The 20,220-nt window shown below is 38.9% G+C and overlaps 1 protein-coding gene across 4 annotated transcripts in view; it reads right to left on the reverse strand.

Annotated features, from left to right (window-relative positions):
• The window catches only part of mats (MOB kinase activator-like 1), a 163,742-nt gene that overhangs the window by 61,656 nt on the left and 81,866 nt on the right, over positions 1–20,220 (reverse strand). For all 4 annotated transcript variants that reach the window (XM_067138282.2, XM_067138283.2, XM_067138281.2 and 1 more), the window contains exon 3: positions 4,175–4,402. In XM_067138282.2, coding sequence (XP_066994383.1) covers positions 4,175–4,402 — 228 coding nt within the window. The remainder of the gene's footprint in view (positions 1–4,174; positions 4,403–20,220) is intronic.

A 20,220-nucleotide genomic window follows, 5' to 3' on the forward strand; every position in this document is an offset into this window, starting at 1 on the left:
CCGGAAGAGGACAACTTTTATCACAAAACTATTCCCTGAAAAACGTATTTGAATAAAAGGCATCAAATTGTGTTGATCATTTACCAGATAAACTTACATTTTGACCCCATAAACCACTGGAACGGAGAATCGAATGCTGGGGCTAGAGAACAGTTTGTTTTCTGCTGTTACCAGAGAAGACAATAGTCGGGGCTGCAAAAAAAATCGATTGACTCAACAATGAGCCCGCCAATGTTATTTGGACTACTGAGTGTTGAAAGAGCATTCTATTGTATGTGCATTTTAGTTGTTGCAAATAGTTCATCTTTTCCGATATAGGAGGCAGGAGAAAATAAGTGTTGCTATTCGTCAGTGGCTGAAGTTATCCTGTATGGCCGAAGTTACCCCACTTTACGGTATTCAGTACAGTTTATCTGCAATTCTCTGCAATATCTTGTTTCCATTCAATTTTAATCTCAGTGTGTGCTACTTATGTTTAATCCTTTTCAATTTGATGAATATCACTCCAAACTTTAAGTCAAGTATTTACAACAAAATTTGTGGTGCTTTTAGTGTGTCATAAAGTTATTTTAGGTGCTACTTTAAAACAAAGTTTCTTCCATATGTTGGATTCATTAAACTCTGTTAAACAAGTGCTTTAGAACTCTATGTTTTCACTACACAACATATAAATGTTGTACCTCCTATGTTTTTGTATCGATTTTAAATTGTGTTTTGTTAGACTAAGTATTCACCCAATTCTCGGTTACATGGGACTTTTAACTTTTTTTTAAATATGTAGGCTATTTTAAAGATTTCTCTATTCATGCTAATTTACTTTTAAAATTTCTCACATCTGTCACTGAAGATGGTACCGAGAGTAACGAAATGGGTCTAACAATATGTAATAAAAATTTGTACCTGTATATAGTAGTGTTGATTAGGTGGAACATCTTACCCAAATTCCGTAAGTAGTTGTAATCACTGTCGGAGTCGCTCACGTTTATTACAATCCGTTCAATGGCATCCTCTATTAGCTGGTCCGTGCCCCCACATTAATTTTTCTTCCCTCTCGATGACATGTTTTACACACATTTCCCAACGTTGAAGAGTCACTAATTTTATCTTTTCCAGCAAAAGTCTTCTTTCTTCTGCAAGGTTGAAAGTTTTGATGTTACGTGTTACATAGCCCTTTACTTGGATCCACAGACTTTCAATGAACAATGGTACAGGGGTAATCTTAAAACTTGCCTTCCCAATTGTAATGTGATATTACCTACTTGATACACCGCACAAGTCCCTAACAGCCCGTAGGATGGCCCTGAAGAAGTTCCAACTTGATGCTGTTCGATTTGTAAAGGATTCCCTTCCCGTCCAAATGCTTATTCATATTCCTCTTTCTCCAAATGGTATGGCATATTGGGTTCAAGAAGAGAGAGAATAAATATTACCAAAGCGTTCTTTGAATACATCCCGATTCATTTCCTCATGATATGTCTTTTGTGGAGTTAAGATTCAAAATGTAGAACTCTCCTTCCATGAAACCTTTATACAGTATTTGCAGATATGAGTAATTATAAAATGTTTCCCCTTCCCTAAAGGATTATTTAATATTCAATACAGTATTCTTATATTTTGTGTGACAAGAATGAATGAATTTGGATGAAAATTAAGCAGTGGTTACATCAGAAACGACACTAGTTTCACATGCCTAATTAGCATGCCAATTTGGATAAAAATATTTTGTTTGGTAATAAGATAGGACGAACAGGGAACGAAAAACTGAGGTTTTTTAGTACAGGCAGTGATTACAGCACAAGTTATAAAGGACGACAGTTGTAGGCCCAATTATTTACAAGTCATCCTAACTCGCACGGAAGTATTTTGTATGATAATGAGATCAAGTGAACCATGAATTAAAGTTAAAGTTTTGAAGTCAAAGCCTATGAAGTGTTGCACTTAAAACAGGTAACCAAATCCCAAACACCAAAATGAAGACCGACTACCAAATTCATTAATAATGTTATATTACTAAATATTAACAATAAAGAAACTCGTAATAATAAAAATATTAATAATAATACTCAAATTCACTAGCATGCCACGAACACTATCACACAGCAGTAAACAGAAAGCTTTTCCTACATGTGGGTTGGATGTTAACAAAATGAACAGGGACTATACGTTTCACTGTTGAAACCTCGTCCCTTTCAAAAGGTACTTGAATGCACGAGTATCGATTAAGAATTGAAACTCAACAGCTTTCTGAAGTGAAAAGTGGAGCTAAACAGATTCAAATGACATACATATAACGTTTACGTGGAAATAACATTACTTTACACATGTAAAGTATTTGTAATGCTTTAATGATAATTAGGCAGTACTATTTCATTTCCCACATTTTTTGGGTTTACTTTGTTTCCCCAGTCATTTGAGATAAAGTTTAGTTTCAGCAGACTGAAGAACCTATCAGTTATATTTAACTAGATCAAAACTGAAAAGAAATGGTTTTCACTATAATAAACAATAGTTTTCAAGGTCTTCAATTCCATTACATTTTCTGTTATTTCATACATTTCTTTTGCTATCTGTTTTACATCACACTGACACACACTGGTCACAACAATGCAACAATGGGATAGGTCAAGGCTAGGACTGGGATGGAAGTGGCCTTGGCTTTAATTAAGGTACAACCCCCAGAGCATTTGACTGGTGAGAAAAAGGGAAACCCTAGCAAACCATCTTCAGGGCTGCCAACAGTGGGGCTCAAACCCACTACCTTCCAAAAGCAAGTTTCACAGCTAAGTAACCTAAATCGTGTAATCAACTCGCTCAAATACTTCTTCTAGCTCAATGGCATATGCTGACAACTCCCAGGTGTGAGACTGTCCGTAGGACGTAATGTAGCTTGACGACTCGCAGCTGTGGAGCAGGGCACAAGTAGCTTTGAGTGCATATTTCAGACATTCATCAAGAGATGGCACTAACATATTATATACTGTCGGAAAGAGGAAGAGTGGCTCTTTCTCGCAATGGTAATTGCGTTAAATTATCTCAAACAGTTTACATTATAATCGATCATGAAAAGTTATTCCTCGTCATGTCTGTCTCTATCCAAGGTGAATAGATGAATAGCATGGCGCACAGACGACAGTTGTTAGCTTTTTTTTTTTTTTTTGCTACTGGTTTTATGCCGCACCGACACAGATAAGTCTTATGGCAATGATAGGATAGGAAAGGCCTAGGACTTGGAAGGAAGCGGCCATGGCCTTAATTAAGGTACAGCCCCAGCATTTGCCTGGTGTGAAAATGGGAAATCACCTTGTCCTACTTAACATCTCTTCAACATGTACTAAATGTACGTAACATGACCTAATAGGTTGAAAGTCGGTTTCGATTTCAATTCTCTGGATGTTTGCATAAGCCACCACCTCACTGTTTATGTTATCTCTGTTATTCTATGAACACGAGAAGGAAATCGGCCTCTACACCTGACACTTCTTGATCTCAAGAAGGCATCCGACAGGGTACCGCATGAGTTCATCTGGAAAACACTTTGTGAACAAGATGCTCCAGAAGCCTACGTATGATATGTTTAGAACCTTAAATGCAATGTCACAAGGATGGTACACTGTCCACTTGGAAATTCACTTTCTTTTCCAATCAATGTTGGAGGTTACCATGGAGCAGCATTCCCACCCCTCCTGTTCATCTTGAGCATCTTGATGTGTCTCTTGCAGATCAAACCTGTCAGACTCTAGAAGATTGGACTCTAAGCTGGAAAGATGCCTACACAAGAATGGCCTAAATCTCAACAGCAACAAAACAATATTTACAACATGGTATACAAACCAATGGTACCATCAGCATTGACGGTGATCATCTTGGTAAAACCACACAATTTAAATACCTTGGTTCGCTTATCACTTCAGACAGAGAGAAGTTTCAAGACACCAGAGCCTGAGTACGAGCTAATACTACATGGCTGAAATAATGCCAAGTCAACAAAGTGCTATGAGATGAGAAAGTACCCAACCATCTGAAAGGGATGTATACACATTTATGTTTAAATTCTGTTTAAATCCTTAAAAACTTAAAAAAACTGACTAAATTAAGAAACTGTTCTTGGTTCACATTGAATCAAACCTAGAGAGAGAAACTCGCAGGCATTCACTCCAATTAAAAATATAAGCACCTATTTTTGAAGGGAAGAGAGTTTCATCATCCAATTGGTCCTGTACCCATGTCATGAGGTAATCAATATATTTCGGAGCAGAGCACTTGATGGGCTTTTTTACAGTATGACCATCAGCCCAATGATACTCGTACTTTGGTCCTGCTGACATAATGGGACAACTCTCTTCAGTGCAGAATTCTGTGATAGTGCCATACAGCATGTTGATTTGATTGAAGAAGTCAACAGCTAGAAAGAAACAAATATGTTAATTTTAGTAAAAGGACAGTTTTATACCAGTAAATTTAATCTAAAAGACAATCAGAGAAACTGATGAACTGAGAATTATAAATACACAAAGTTTTATAGACATTCTGCAGTAAATCCAAACTGTTAGAAAAGAGACTACTTCCTTATCAAATGAATCTATCACACTCACATTTTAGAACATAACTAAATCCTTCTTTCTCAAGTAGACCAGTTTCCATCACAAAAAAAAAAAAAAATATATCTTTCAACAATAAAGGTCAACCACCATTCTACGAAGTTAAATGGTGAAAACATGTGTTTTAAATGTAAAAATGTAGTCAATATGGACTTCAGCAACAAAGTGAAACAACTCACAGCAGATACTATTGTACATAGATTTCAGTCAACACTGCTGCTCTCTGTAGTAGAGTGATCCGATATGCTTTACTCTGGCGTGCAGTGTTTCTCCCATGAGCAAGCTCCCCACTTGTTTGCAGTGTGCAAGAAGAGGATGACACGGTATGCCGTACATGTTTTGTTTCCTGACCCTGGTCATTGCTGTGTGTGTGTATGAGCGTGCGCGCCTAGCTGACCTCTTACACATGTCCAATATCTACTCCAATAAATGCACATTTGACATTTAAACTCAGCCTTGTCAATACTTGGAGTTATTTAAGTAATTATTTGTTATCACCTAATACACCATACTTGTTTTGAGGACCTTATTGTCCTCTTCCGCAACTTTTTTTCACACTACCAAATATCTCTTGGACCTCTTTACTTATCATTAAGCACCAAACACTAAAGTTCTAAATATTCTCTTAACTGAAATCTAATGTTATAAATAAATTAAATCATAAATGTCATAAGAGAACACTAAACTATACTATTCTATTTACAACCTTCTTAAAATGTCATCCTTGTCTATTATCTACAAATATAATCAGTTTATTAAAATTAGCGTCTCTTAAAATTTTACTAAAATCTTCCAATTCATAGATCACGTCAGTTAAATGTTGCAGGTATTTCCATCTTCCTTGAACATGCCCTAGAGCAGTAACTCTTCACTCCAACCTTGTAAAAGGAAGAAGGTAGCGTGCGATAAACAAATAGTATCAACCGAAGTGATATAATATAGTATGGATAATAATAATAATAATAATAATAATAATAATAATAATAATAATAATAATAATAATAATAATAATAATAATAAATGATTAAACCCTGGAAACGCACAGTAAGAAGGAGCTAGGCCAATAGGAAGACCAAAAATTAACAATATGAATAGAATATATTTAACAAAAAAAAAAAAAAAAAAATCAAAGACAAATTTTGACAAGTGGTGAAAAATAAATATGTAAAACTTGAGAAAATCAGAAAAGTGTGCCGCATTTACAAATAGAATTTCCGAAATGCATGTAAGAAAAGCCTATTGAACAAATACAAGCGTACAATGAATACATACAGAAACTGAGTAAGAAAAGTGGGAGTAAACCCTGAAAGAAAAGAAGTACGAAAGGAAGGGGAAAGGGAAGTGGGATAAGGATCAGAAAAGCCATATCTGAACACCCTCAGGAAATCATCTTTCTGGTTCGTTTTTATGCTGCTCCTCTGTTTCGGCAATTAATTAACCCTTTTTCTCCTCCCACATCTATTTCTCACCTTTATCATATTGCTCAAATGGACACTTTCAATTCTTATAGTAATGCTTCATATTATGCTTCTGTTCCCCCTCCTCCTCCTCCTCACATCTTTCCCACCCCACCCAACCTCCCTCTTCTTCTACTTCTTCTCTTCATCCAACCACTTCCACTCTTTCTTGTTTTCGCAGTCAAGGTCGAGGCCATATCGCTCGCTATTGTCCAACTCCACGATCGGGAAACGCTCCCTCCCGCCGTATGTAGGCAGCATTCGGTCTATAGGGCAAAATCTGCCACTTGCCGCTCCGTGTCCGTCTCGATCTGCTTATATTCTTGCTGTACTTCAGAATATTCCCTCTCTTGCATTATTAGACTCAGGGGCTTCTATTTCACTTCTCAGTTCCTCTTTTTTCCAGCAATTACTTCAATTGCATCCACATTTTCAATTATGTTTTTCGGATTTATTATGTACTTCTGTCTCACGTCACCCTTTAAACATTCTTGGTCAACTTATTCTTACAGTAAAGATTTCTAAATTTTCATGGTCCTTTCCCTTATACTCGGATATGATCTTTTTTTCACATACTGGCTTAATTCTCCACACTAACACCTCTTCCATTTATTTTCATTTTGATTCTGTGACTAGCATTCCTTTGATCAATCCTTCTGATTACCCTACTTCATTACATCTCTCTATCTCGCATGTCTATGTTACTGAGTCTCAGCAGGAAGTTTTAACCTCGCTCCTTAACCAATTTTCTGATGTTCAATAGGCTTTTCTTACATGCATTTCGGAAATTCTATTTGTAAATGTGGCACACTTTTCTGATTTTCTCAAGTTTTACATATTTATCTTCACCACTTGTCAAAATTTGTCTTCGATTTATTTATCTTGTTACTATGTTTGATTGTTAAATATATTCTATTCATATTGTTAATTTTTGATCTTCCTATTGGCCTAGCTCCTTCTTACTGGGCGTTTCCATGGTTTAATCATTTATTATTATTATTATTATTATTATTATTAATGTTATTATTATTATCCATACTATATTATACCACTAAGGAACAGGACAATGAGGTCCTTGAAATTAATAATTAATTTAAACAACTCTACAAGGTCGAGTTTAAATATCAAATGTATTACGTATTTATTGGAGTAGATATTGTAGTCAATATATAAAATCCAACCACATTGGTTAAGTTAATAAACACGTGTCCAGTGTTGCAGTCGTATTTCAGCTGTTAACTCTCCAAGTGATATGAGTCGTTAATAATGACTCATTTATGCCTTTGTGAAATGATAAAGTCGTTATTAACGACTCATTTCTTTAGAGCCGTGTTGCTGGGCAACCATTTAATGAATATCGTCGAACTTTGCACTAATCAATAGTTAAGTTCATTGGCTATTTTGATTCATCTAGCTGAATTATCGAATAGGTTTGTTTTTTGTTTTATGTACTGTCTAAAACAAATCTTAGCATCGGTCGCTTGAAGCGCCACACCGCATGGCAGTGTTCTAATGTTGTTCTACTTGATTGGTTAGTGTTTCCTGCTGAGACTCAGTAACATAGACATGCGAGTTAGAGAGATGTAATGAAGTAGGGTAATCAGAAGGATTGATCAAAGGAATGCTAGTCACAGAATCAAAATGTCCAATGTCCAATAACGGACCATTTATATTGGTGTTTCAATAAACTAAAATGTGCGATCCATGTTGTTCTGACAATATTCGGGATATGTTAGAGAAAGATTATGAAAATTATGTTTTCAGTGATGATAGTGATTTGCCAGGTGAAGAAATACCAAAAGCAGTTTCTTTGAGTGGTGACTCGTCAGAAAACTAGGATGATAAAAAGAAAGTGAAGCAAATTCTGGTGCCCTAAGTGTAATTGTGGCAGTCATCCTACTTGCTACCATAAGTTGAAACACTTCTACAGGCCCATAGTAAAGGGGAGGAAAAGAAAAACTCTTGCAAGTGACTCGAAGTAAAGAATTATGCCTGAAGAGGAGATGTACATAGTTTTGGTTTTTTGTACATAACTTTCTCTTCTTTAGTTTTACGGTAAATATGTACCCTAAGTCTTTTGTTGCTAACTAAATGGTGAACATTTTATACATTTACCTTTTGTTTTGGTCTTTTATAGTTTTAAAGCTACGTACAGTGCAAATTGTTTTTTTCAAAAATGAAAAATTGTAATTCACCACCCCCCCAAAAAAAAGGAATCACGGCATGTACCCAATATTATTACATAATCACATGCTCTAGTTTATACTGAACAAAAAGATATGTAATATGATATATTTTACTGTCATTTTGTATTTTTTATGAATTTTTAAAAGAAACGTGTATTAAGAGGTTACAGTCGCTTATCAGTTAAGAGGTTTTTACGTATCACTTGGAGGGTTAAAGAGAGAGACAGAGAGAGACAGAGAGAGAGAGAGAATGCATGCACACAAGTGCATTTTGTTCTTTTCTTAATTCTGTAATTAGTGCGTTTTTAATGGCAAACAGTATCTTTATGTGTAATTCTTGTATGTTAACTCAGCCAGCTAATGAAGATCAAAGACGGTTCTAAGGAAGATTTCTGGGTGTAGATGTTTCCAGTTGTAAAACAAACAGTATAATTAATTTCAGGAACCTGGAAGTAACCAGCCTAAGAAATGAAAAAAGCAGCATAGGGTTCTCACCAAAGAAAAATTAGGTGATGTTGGCTATCGTTTGGAAAAAAAAATCACTTTGCTGTCTTGTACAACAAGTGGGAATTTCATATGGGTCTGTGCAAAACGCTACTAAATTATTACACTAAGAGCCATATAAAATTACTGTGAAACATGCTCTCCAACAAGATGACCCTGTACAAGGTGCACACTCTGTGAGTGGAGCCTGGGAAATACATGCAATGGACAAGTAGACTCACATTTAATATTTCCGACTTATCTGCCTATAATTATTACCTCTTGCCTCGTACAAGACGAACTCAAATACCACACAAGAACTGAAACATAATATTTATTAGGAAATTGCCGGAAGTCCTGAACGTGAACTACAGTGAGTGATAAATAATTTCCTAACGAGGTGCCAATAATGTGTGGAGAATAAAGGTAAGCAGTTTTAACAGTTTCATAATTTGCTTCCCTCTGAGAATCCTGAAGTGAAGTCCTCCGTACCTTCGTTGTACCTTTTACCGCTCTCAGTTTATTTAACGTCAAAAACTTCATAATTGGTCCGTATCGAAAAAAGATTTACATTCAAAGATAAAGGGTAGGATTCTCCACCTGCCACTCCATCTCCCAATGGGACATAACCAAATGTCTCAGCTGAGAGCGAATATCACTTGCTGGAACCTTCTTAATTTTGTTTTTGTGTTGCTGTCGTGTGGTTTACCATCCTGATACTGACTTACCTGCATGTGGTAAATGAGTGCGTGCCCGTCCATAGCAAAAACACCGCACACCAAAATTAAGCATATCTGATCACTCTGTATAACATCCTTGTTTAAAGAGTTTCGTGATGATGATGCTTGTTGTTTAAAGGGGACTAACATCTAAGGTAATCGGCCCCTAAATGTACAAGATGGACGAGATGATATGATAATTAAAATTTTAAAATGTATCCACTGACTAGAATTTAAAACAAATGAAGATGAATAATGATGGTGAATTTAAAATAATCAGTGGACCTAATTTGCAATGCCTTATTTGTGGTAAAATGAAAGATGATAGGTTATGGTAGAATAAGACATTGCCTTAAAATTCAAATATAAATCATGCAAATTACTTTTAAGGAACACATTAAAATATACAAACACAAACTAAAACACAGTCAAATTAAAAAAGTAGTGAACAATAATACAAAGACTAAAACGAAACACAATGTTTATATGCGATAAAACAAACCACTATCCCTCATAAAACAGATGACGAGGTCTGCTGACTGCTCGTCATCTCACAGGATGAAGGAGATGGTACTCGGGAGTTTTAGACTATAGCGCAGATCAACTAGGTCCACGCTCTCCTTAAGAATGTGTAACACAGTAAGATGATCACCACTAGTACACACCGGAGGGGGGGGGGTCTCCTTTCAGTAAATAGGAGTGCGTTACCATACCATGGCCGATCCAAAGACGACATAATACCATTGCTTCCCTCCGAGAAGCCCAAAGGGAAGTCCTCCATACCTTCGTTGTACCTTTTATTGCTCTCAGTTTATTTGGAAGTGGAGTGGCCTCATCTCCTAATGGGACATAAACAAATGTCTCAGCTGAGAGCGAATATCACTTGCTGGAAGCTTGTAAGGCAACGGGGGCAATGTAACTGCCTCCTTGGCAGCCTTATCAGCTAACATGAGATTAGTCACTTGCACCAGAGGGTGCCGAGGAAACCAGGTATCAATAGTCTGTAGTGAGCTCAAGGAGTCAGTATACAGCAGAACGTGTCGGCACTCATTAGACAGTGTGTACCACAGAGCTTCACAGATAGTATAAGAGCTCTGCTGTGTACACACTACAGGTTTCCGGGAGAGCAAAAAGAAACCTATTATTGTTGACAACGAATGCACAATACCAATATAAATGGTCCGTTATTGGACATTATAAATTTTCCAGCTAACTCATTCCTGGTCGCCAGCGTTTCGCCCCAGTGTGCTAAGTAGGGCTCATCAGTTGGTGAATAGCACACCTACCAAGGTGCATGGCTAGTGCATACGGTAAATTTACTCATTCAGGACAAATATTTCAGGTTCCCTATGGGAATCAACATTTATATCAAACGAATGCACAGCAGACTTTTGTTTCTGCCCTTGAACTACCCGTGTAAACAACGACTGAACCTAGATACCAGCCAACGGACAGGAAGAGCCCTCAATAAATCAAAGGGCCCATGTTTTCCTTGGGGCCAGTGTGCAATCTACGATTATTTCAGGTCGTCGTATTATCCGCGGAGGTATCCGAGTTGGTTGTCTGACAAGGCAGGGAACCAAAAGTACATCCAACAATCTGCGACTGCTATCCAAGCGTATTCCAACCGGCCATGTTGCTCGAGGATAAGCAGCGTACAGTTGACGGTTTCCACTGTGGAATACGCAAGGATAGCTTGAGTGAAGTGGCATCTGTCGCAAATTTGCAGCATAGGACAGAAGCATTTGCTAGCCCTTCAGGTGTAAAGGCGACACACCAGATTCAGCGAGCAGGCTGGCAATGGGGCTTGTACAAAAAGCTCCCATTGCCAACCTAACCCCACTGTGGTGGGTGCTATTCAGTTTCGCAAGGACGCTTTGCCTTGATGATCCATGTGCTACACTGCCATAGTCTAACCTGAATAAAATATGTGCCCTATAAAATCGTAGGAGCAGCGTGCGGTCAGCCCCCCAATTGGTAGGGCTAAGAAACTTCAAAATATTCAACTTCTTAGTGCATTGCATTTTTAACTGACGCACATGTGGCTCCCACGAATATTTGCTATCGAAGAGGAGCCCAAGAAATCAGCAAGTGTCAACTACAGGAAGAGCAACATTTCCTACATAAAGCTCAGGATGTGAGTGAAGAGTGCACTTCTGGCAAAAATGTACAACAGAGGTCTTCGCGGTTGAAAACCGAAAGCCAGGTTCTAAAGTCCACTGTTCCACTCTTCTAATAGCTTGCTGTAATTGTTGCTCTGCGACTGCCATATTGTGTGAACTATAATGCAGAGCAAAATTGTCCACATATAGCGGCGTTATTACTGCTGAACCAGCAGCAGCAGCAACTATACCGTTTATAGCAATCGCGAACAGAGTGACACTAAGAACCAATCCCTGTGAGACTCCATTTTCTTGAATGTGGTATTGCGAATATGCCTCCTCTACTTGGACACAGAAGAGACGGAGGGACAAAAAATTTGCAGTAAATACCGGCAAGTTACCTCGGAATCTCTACTGATGCAGGACTGAAAGGATACCATATCGCCATGTGGTGTCATAGGCCTTTTCTAAATCAAAGAGAACAGCCACCAAATGTTGTTTGCGGAGAAATGCATCCTGGATTGAACTCTCCAGGCATACCAAGTGGTTAGTGGTCGAGCAAGCGGCTCGAAAACCACATTGGTACTTGTACAAAAGTCCTTGTTTCTCGAGACACCACACAAGTCGGCGATTCACCATCCTCTCAAATAGCTTACACAAACAATTAGTAAGACAAATAGTTCTGTAACTTCCTGCATACTTAGGATTTTAGTCAAGCGTGAGGACAGTAATAACTGTGCCCTCTCGCCAATGAGACGGAAACTCGCCCTCTATCCAGATTTGGTTGAACACACGAAGGAGATGCAATAGACTATCCTCACTGAGGTGTTTCAACATCTGGTTATGGACATTGTCTGTTCCAGGAGACATGTCCATGCAAAGTGCCAAGGCGCTTTGGAGTTCCCACTCCGTAAAGGGCACGTTATAGGCCTCTGAAGCTTGAGTGGCAAAACTAAGGTGATGACATTTTGCCTCTTGCTTCAGAGCGAGGAAATCACGATGGTAATTACCGGAACCAGATGCATCCGCGAAATGACTGGCTAGATTGTTAGCAATCGAGAGCGGTTCAGTGACGATACTGCCTGGAAATTTCCGGTACAGAAGATGATCCTTGGATACCCGAAATACATTGAAGTTTAGGCCACACTTGAGATGACGGAGTATGTGACGTCATCCTCTCCCGCGAAGCTTTCTTACTCTGTCGAATAAGACTCGCGCCTGAGCACAGAGTTTCTTAAATATTACCAAATTAGCCACAGTAGGCTGCCTACGATAGCGTTTATGAGTGCGACGGCATTCTTTGATCGCTGCTCCAATTTCTTCATTCCATCAAGACATGAGTTTTCGGCGAGGAGTCCCTGAAAACAATGGAATGGACTCCTCAGCAGCAGCAAGAATAACTTGTGTTATGTAATTGATATCGCCATCTACGCTCCGCCTGGTCACGTCGTTAAAGACAGCTAGTGATGTGAACTTTGGCCAATCAACATGTTTAAGAATCCATCGAGGAGGAGCCTTGACGGATTTCTGTTTCAACAAAGTAAGAACAATGGGAAAATGGTGAGTATTCCACCAAAACAGGGGAACCAGCATTCGGCAGCATAGACTGACGTCTATGTGAGAGTATGTGCCGTAACATACACTGAAATGAGTTGGTTCACCTGTATTCAAAATACATAAATCCAGCTCTCTTACTAATGTTTCCAACTCCCTTCCCCTGGGGCAAGGCATTTCAGAGGCCCATATAGGGTGATGTGCGTTAAAATCGACCAATAGGAGGAATGGAGGTGGAAGCTGATCTATAAGATCGAGTACATCATTTATATTAAGAGGCTGGCCTGGTGGAAAATAAACATTACACACTGTTGCTATAACAGGCAATGGAATGCAAACTGCTACAGCCTCCAGCGGGGTTCTTAGTAGAACCTCTTTGCTATAGGTATCAGAGCAGACAAAAATGCCAACGCCACTGGAAGACCGGTTAGCATAATGTTGTTCTAATCTATCTATGTAACACATACATGTCATAGAATACTGACGCTTGTTTTTTAAACCGGAAGACACATCATATCATTGTATATTTTATATTTATATATAATTCGCAGGGGCCATCAAGGACTACGTTAAGTCTTGTTGCATTTGACAATGAACTTGACCTTCTCTAGAGCTCAAATTTCCCTCATTCTTTGTGAGTGGGTCTGCTTATGCTCCTCTGTCCACGGGGCACCGTGTCTTCTCTTCGGTTGCTCGTCTCAGTTTAGCCCGTTCGTCAATATTTTCTTGCGGAAGAGATCTCTGTTAAGGGCGTCTTCAGCTGAGATATGTAGCATTTGCAGGTCTTCTTTGGTATTTCTAAACCAGGGAATTGTGGTTTTGGGGTTTGAATCAAAAAAGTGAAAGATTTCTTTAGTTAACTTTCTTCCTTCCATTCTTTTCAGATGACCGTAAAATAGTGCCAGTCTTTTTCTGATTGTGTCGGTAATTTTCTCTATTTTGCTGCAGACTTCCTTGTTGGATCTCTTTTGATGGATTCCATTTCTGTACTTTGATCCTAAGATTCCTCTCACAATTTTGCGTTCTCTTTTCTCCAGTTCTTCAAGGAGTCCTTTGTTGGCATTTAGAGACAAGGTTTCGGCTGCATATATAACTACTGGCTTCAGAACTGTTTCATAGTGATGTATCTTGGTGTTTTGGGAAAGGCATTTTTTGTTGTAGATTGTGCGGGATGTTTGGTAGGCTATTTCCAGTTTGCGTACTCGCTCCTGAAGTGCTTCTTTGTCCAGTCCATTTTTCATGATGATCTCACCCAGGTATTTGAATTTGTCTACTCGGGTGATGTCCCCGTATTTTGTATCGAGTTTTGGTGGAGCCTCTTTGATGTTAGTCATTACTTCTGTTTTCCCAAACGATATCTGCAAACCAGTTTGTTCGGCAATTTTCTTTAAAATTTCAACTTGAGCTCTAGCGGTTTCTATGTCATTTGAGAGAACAGCAATATCATCGGCAAATGCTAAGCAGTCTGTTGCGATCCCCTTGGATTTGGTTCCTATTCTCAATGGACTGTAGGTGGTTTCCTGTAATCTCACCCGCCAGGTTCTGATGATCTTTTCAAGAACACAGTTGAAGAGTATCGGGGATAGCCCATCACCTTGTCGGACTCCTGTTTTGATGTCAAAGGAATGCGAGATACATCCGTGGAACTTCACCTTGGATTTTGTATCGGTCAGGGTGGCTCTAATTAATGCCAGCAGTTTCAAATCAACTCCAATTCATTTAAGATGTTTAGCAGGACTTCCCGGTCAACGGAGTCGTACGCTTTCTTAAAGTCCACAAAGACGGACACATACTGCTTGGACCTTAGTGTACAATATCTGATGATCGTTTTGAGATTTTGGATCTGTTCAGCTGTTGAGCGACCTTTTCTGAACCCTCCTTGGTATTCACCTATTTCATGTTCGACTTGTGCTTCCAAACGCTCCAGGATGGCAAGTGATAGAATTTTGTAAGTCACGGGTAGCAAAGATATTCCTCTGTAGTTGTTGATGTTCTTCATGCTGCCTTTTTTATGTAATGGATGGATCAAAACTATTTTCCAATCTTCGGGTAGGGTCTCCTTGTTCCAAATTTCTTCTATTTGCTTTTGCAAGATATCAAGTGATTCCTCTGGGGCATATTTCCATAGTTCTGCTACTACTGAGTCTTCCCCCAGCGCTTTGTTATTTTTGAGACGGGCAATGTGGCGCTTTATTTCATCTCTGTCGGGTGGTCTGGAATCTGGGTACCTGAGTAAGGGTTCCTTGGTCTCAATGGCGCTTTGTGGTTTAGAGCAATTAAGTAAATTCTTGAAGTAATCTGCCAGAATGCTGCAATTTTCTTCATTTGACGTCGCCAGTGTGCCGTCCTTTCGCTCAAAGCATAGAGATGGTGGTTTATAGCCAGTGAGTTTGCGTTTGAAGGCTCTGTAGTACTCTCTGTTTTCATTCTTCCTAAAGTTTTGTTCTATCTTTTCAATGAGAGATTTTTCGTATTTACGTTTCTCAGTTCTGAACACCCTAGCTGCTTGGGCACGTTGGGTTTTGTAGGTTTCCCAACCATTTTCTGATTTCGTAGAGTAGTACTGTTTCCACGCATTGAGTCTTTCTTGGAGGACTGATTCGCAGGTACCATTCCACCAGGCATGCTTTTTGCTTCTCTTGATTTCTGCAACGTCTTTGGCGGCCTCAACAAGGAGACTTTTGGCGTTGTTAAAGTCACAGTCATTTGGTCTAGCCTTCTCCTGGAACTCCTCGACCCTTTGCCAAAGTTTATCTTTGCCAAAGTTTATCATTGCCGAAGCGTGTGATCTGTTTGGTTGTCTTCCTTGTGTTTGCGGGAATTGGTTTGAATTTGATAAGAGACATATAATGATCTGAGGCCACATTGATGCCTTTTTTTACCTTGACATTCATAATCTCAGGGCTGTTTCTCCTGGAGATTGCAACATGATCAATTTCGAAATCTCCGAGAGCTTGGACGGGAGAAAGTCAAGTCATTTGCTTTCTGGGTAGATGGCGAAAGTGGGTCGATATGACCTGCAGGTTGTGACTTTCGCAAATGGACACCAGTCTTTTGCCGTTGGGATTGGTTCTTTTATGAGCAGGGTAATTTCCTATAACTTTCTTGTACTTCTGTTCACGACCTAGTTGGGCACTGAAGTCACCCAAAAGAAGCTTGACGTGGTGTTTGGGGATTTTGTTTAATTTTTCATCCAGTAGGTCCCAGAAATTATCAACTTCGTCTGGATCAGACGTGTTCTTATCGTTTGTAGGAGCATGTGCGTTAACTAGGGCGTAGGTTTTGTTCGCGCATTTAATTGTGAGTATAGACAATCTGTCATTCACAGGTTTGAAATTTGCAACCGATTTAAGGATCTTGGTTCTAACAGCAAACGCGGTTCCAGGCATCACAGCTCCATTGAGGATTGCTCTTTGCGCTTTGCTCTTGAAAAATCGGTAGCCTTCGGATTCAAAAATCTCTTCATCTGGGTACCTTGTTTCCTGTAGGGCCATTATGGATATCTGATTTTCGTGAAGAGCTTTGGTGAGGGTTTTCAGCTTGCCAGTTTGTGTAAGTGAATTTATGTTGAAAGTTGCTAGAAAGGTTTTATATTTTGGCCTGAGTTTTTGACTCTTCGGGGTACACCGAGACGCTCCGACTCGTCTCTTGCATGATGTCGAGTCTCCCCCAGAATCCAAACGAGACTCGTGCGCCGTGGCGTTCACGACGAGGGATTTATCTGAAGATTTACCCCCTGGGGTATGTTTCTTGAAATGTTGTGCCATCATGCTTTTTGACTTGACTTTGCTTTGGACGGGTACCCATCCTTTTACAACTAGGGTTGTTAGCCCTAGAGGTTGCCTCAAGATGTTTTCTGGCTTCTGGTCATTTACCAGTCTTCACTGTAACCCTGGCAAGGGAGCAGTTTTTTTTTCACGGTGGTATTTTATTTCCCTACTACCCTCTGACTCTGCTGGCTGCAGAGCCAGCGAGCTTCCCCAATTCCAATGGGACGCGCCCGATGGAGGTAACCGGTAAATCCCCACACGGGTGTATATTTTATATATTGTATATTTTAATATCACTTACATCATGTGACATTCTTCATTAGATTTAGTAATGTTTTAAAATTATATATTAAGTTAACTTTAGATCTCATGACCAGCTGAGGATGACCTCTGTGAAGGTCGAAACCGGTACTGCTTAGTAATAAGATATAATAAAGTATTGATTAGGTGGACGGTACCCATTCTTTTTGATTGTAATGTTGTTCTGTCGAGTATGATGATCTGGTCTGAGATTAGTTTCCTGAATGCAGACTATACTCGTCGAATACTCACTAATTAATTTTTAGCAGCTCAGCAAGATGCCTATCATAATCGTTACAATTCCACTGTAACAGAGACATAGTGTGGACTAAGAGAGGAAGAGAGTTAGATTATACTTAAAACCTAAGCACTAACATCAACATCTACATCAACAAATGTAGAGGAAAGCTCGACATCCATCCAATCGTCAATGGACGAGGGAACCAATGCCCACAACTTTGACTTATTTTGGGGACAGGGTTTCGTCCTACGAGGGGAGCACGCGTACCTGCTGGCGCCGATTCATACCCTTCAGATGGAGGGCATGATTTCCCCTTCTTGTTTAGATGGGCTGGGAAAATTTTTCCCAGGCCTGGTCAATGATGCTGCCTCCACCAGCGTGGGCATGACTTTTGCTAACCTCTTGGTGGGGGGGGGGGGTGACTTGGCCTTCCCCCCCCCCCTCCAATCTTCCTAGTCAATACTATATATATATATTACATTACGATGAAAGTTCACACATACATAGACATGTTTTGACCCGGTATTGGGTTAACCTCAGTAAGATATGTATGATGCATTAAAAACATAGGAAACACACAAAATGAAATGTTAGTTGTTAAAACAGTCTTGAGCTGGAAGTCTTTCTGTTTTAATGCTTTTTGTTGTCCTTTTAGGATTAATTAATTCTAAGGATTTGAAATGGAACCTGCAGACAGAGGAGACACGGCAAAAAGCGATAAAAGTCATGGGATTTCTTAGCAGGAACCTAAAAGGCTTCAAATCAGGGGCCCTACGAACAGTCTACCTCAGTATGGTAGACCCATACTAACCTATGGTTTTCCTGCCTGGAGTCCCACCACAGTCACTTCAGAAAATACAGAATTGGGCGGAAAGGCTAATAACTTACCGCTCCCATCTTCATTCCGCTAACTTCCCCACAATAGAAACCACTGTCAAAAGAACCAACTTGATCTTCCTCCGAAAATCCCTCGCCGGCTCCATTAACCTTGACCCGTTTTGCCGCCTTTCCCTATCTGCAAAGGTGTTAATTTTATCCCTCCATTTGCCCACACCTCCTCCTACCAATCCAGTTACTACGGCCGCTCCGCACGTCTCTGGAATAAGCTACCGCCTAAAATAACAGCCTTGCCTTTAACGCAGATTACAAACCATGTAAAAAGATGTAAATCTCTGTGTGTACATGGACGAGAGTGAAAGGAAGAGATAATGTCATCGAGAGAATGAATTACTGTACGAGTGTAAATATGTGAATAAAGTAATTATTGTATATATTAGCTTAGTAGGTCTGTGAAGCAAATAATGTACATGGGGCTTGCCCTTTTTCGCTAGACCATCCATATAATCTGTATGATTTGTGGTAAATAAATAAAAATAATAACTGGTATCTGTATACTGTTGGCTTAGTTTTGTGTTCCAACATGGGCTGATATATACGTAAGTATTATCGAATTGAACCATTTGATTTTAGTCTGTAAAATAGATAATAAAATCGAATTAAGGTTGAAAAGTTGTGACTAATAGGAACAACATTTATATTAAGTTATTAAGAACGAAAATTAATTTACGTTACGTGGCCCGCTTGTGTCACCTGTGTGCTCTGATTATGGAGTCCAGCTCTCAACTGACTTGCTCCTGCAGTCGAGACATATGACGTGTTGCTGCAAGGAAGTGGAGTAGGGAAATGGGGCGGGGCTTGCGGGAGAATGGGAGTGTGCGGAATAAGGGTGATGGTGACTTAAACCGAGTGTAATAATTGTGAGTTATTATGCTCCATTTTTTTTTTTTTTTACTGCATACGATTGGAATTAAAGTTTCCCATATTACGTTCTTTTTTTTATTTGTCTCATTTCAGTTGAGGGCTGGGTTCTCATATTGATCCATACTAATGTAAAATTCTCTAAAATGTTGAGTAGTGGACCTTTTTGTTCACATTGTAGAATTTTTAGATCTTTGATCTATCGTAGCATAATTGTGATTATAGTCATTGTGATGGTTCCTCATGGCACAGAAACTATTATGATTACTATTGTATTCCCTTTATCAGATTTAGTTGCTATTATGTCATTAACCTTTAACTTTTCTTTGAGGTTTTTAACTTTCTTATTAATGTATCGTTCTGTGTTTATGATTAAATACTTGTTTATGACAAGATAAAAGTTTGTTTTTCATAACATATTTTATTTCTTCCTGTTTATCTAGGGGTAATTTGTTGACTGCCATTTCTGTTTCTACTAAAGTGGTAATTAAACTATCATGTTTGGAGGTGGTGGGCCAATTATGTTTGGGCCATCATGGAGAGGAACGATTATATTAATAAAAATTCATTTTTTTGTGGAAAACATTGACATAATCAAGAAGAATCACTTAAATAACCGGCAAAAAGAATTAAAATCCATAATCAATAATAGTACTTTCCTTTTTAATGAATTTGAAAAGAAAAAATTCATTGCCATGAACCCTAGGTTACCCGTAGCATAATTGTTACCAAAAATTCATAAGGCTAATACCCTAAACGATCTATTATCAATTTTAAGGGTAGCCAGACATACAAACTATCTAAATTTATTCAAGATTTCCTTAGTACACATTATCTCTACCAAGCGAACACTACGATAAAGAACTCCATATAACTTTGCGAGAGAATAAAACATATAAAGGTACCAGAACACCATAATATCCTTTCATCTGATGTCGTCAAATATTGATGCAAGTGTGATAAACTGATAACTTGAAAACAATATTCTCTCACCCATGGGTAAATAATGCAAGTATCGAGCTCGAATTATTATTATTAATATTATTACTATT

This window comes from Anabrus simplex, chromosome 1 (genome assembly GCF_040414725.1).
Source record: "Anabrus simplex isolate iqAnaSimp1 chromosome 1, ASM4041472v1, whole genome shotgun sequence".
In the NCBI taxonomy this organism is placed as follows: domain Eukaryota; kingdom Metazoa; phylum Arthropoda; class Insecta; order Orthoptera; family Tettigoniidae; genus Anabrus; species Anabrus simplex.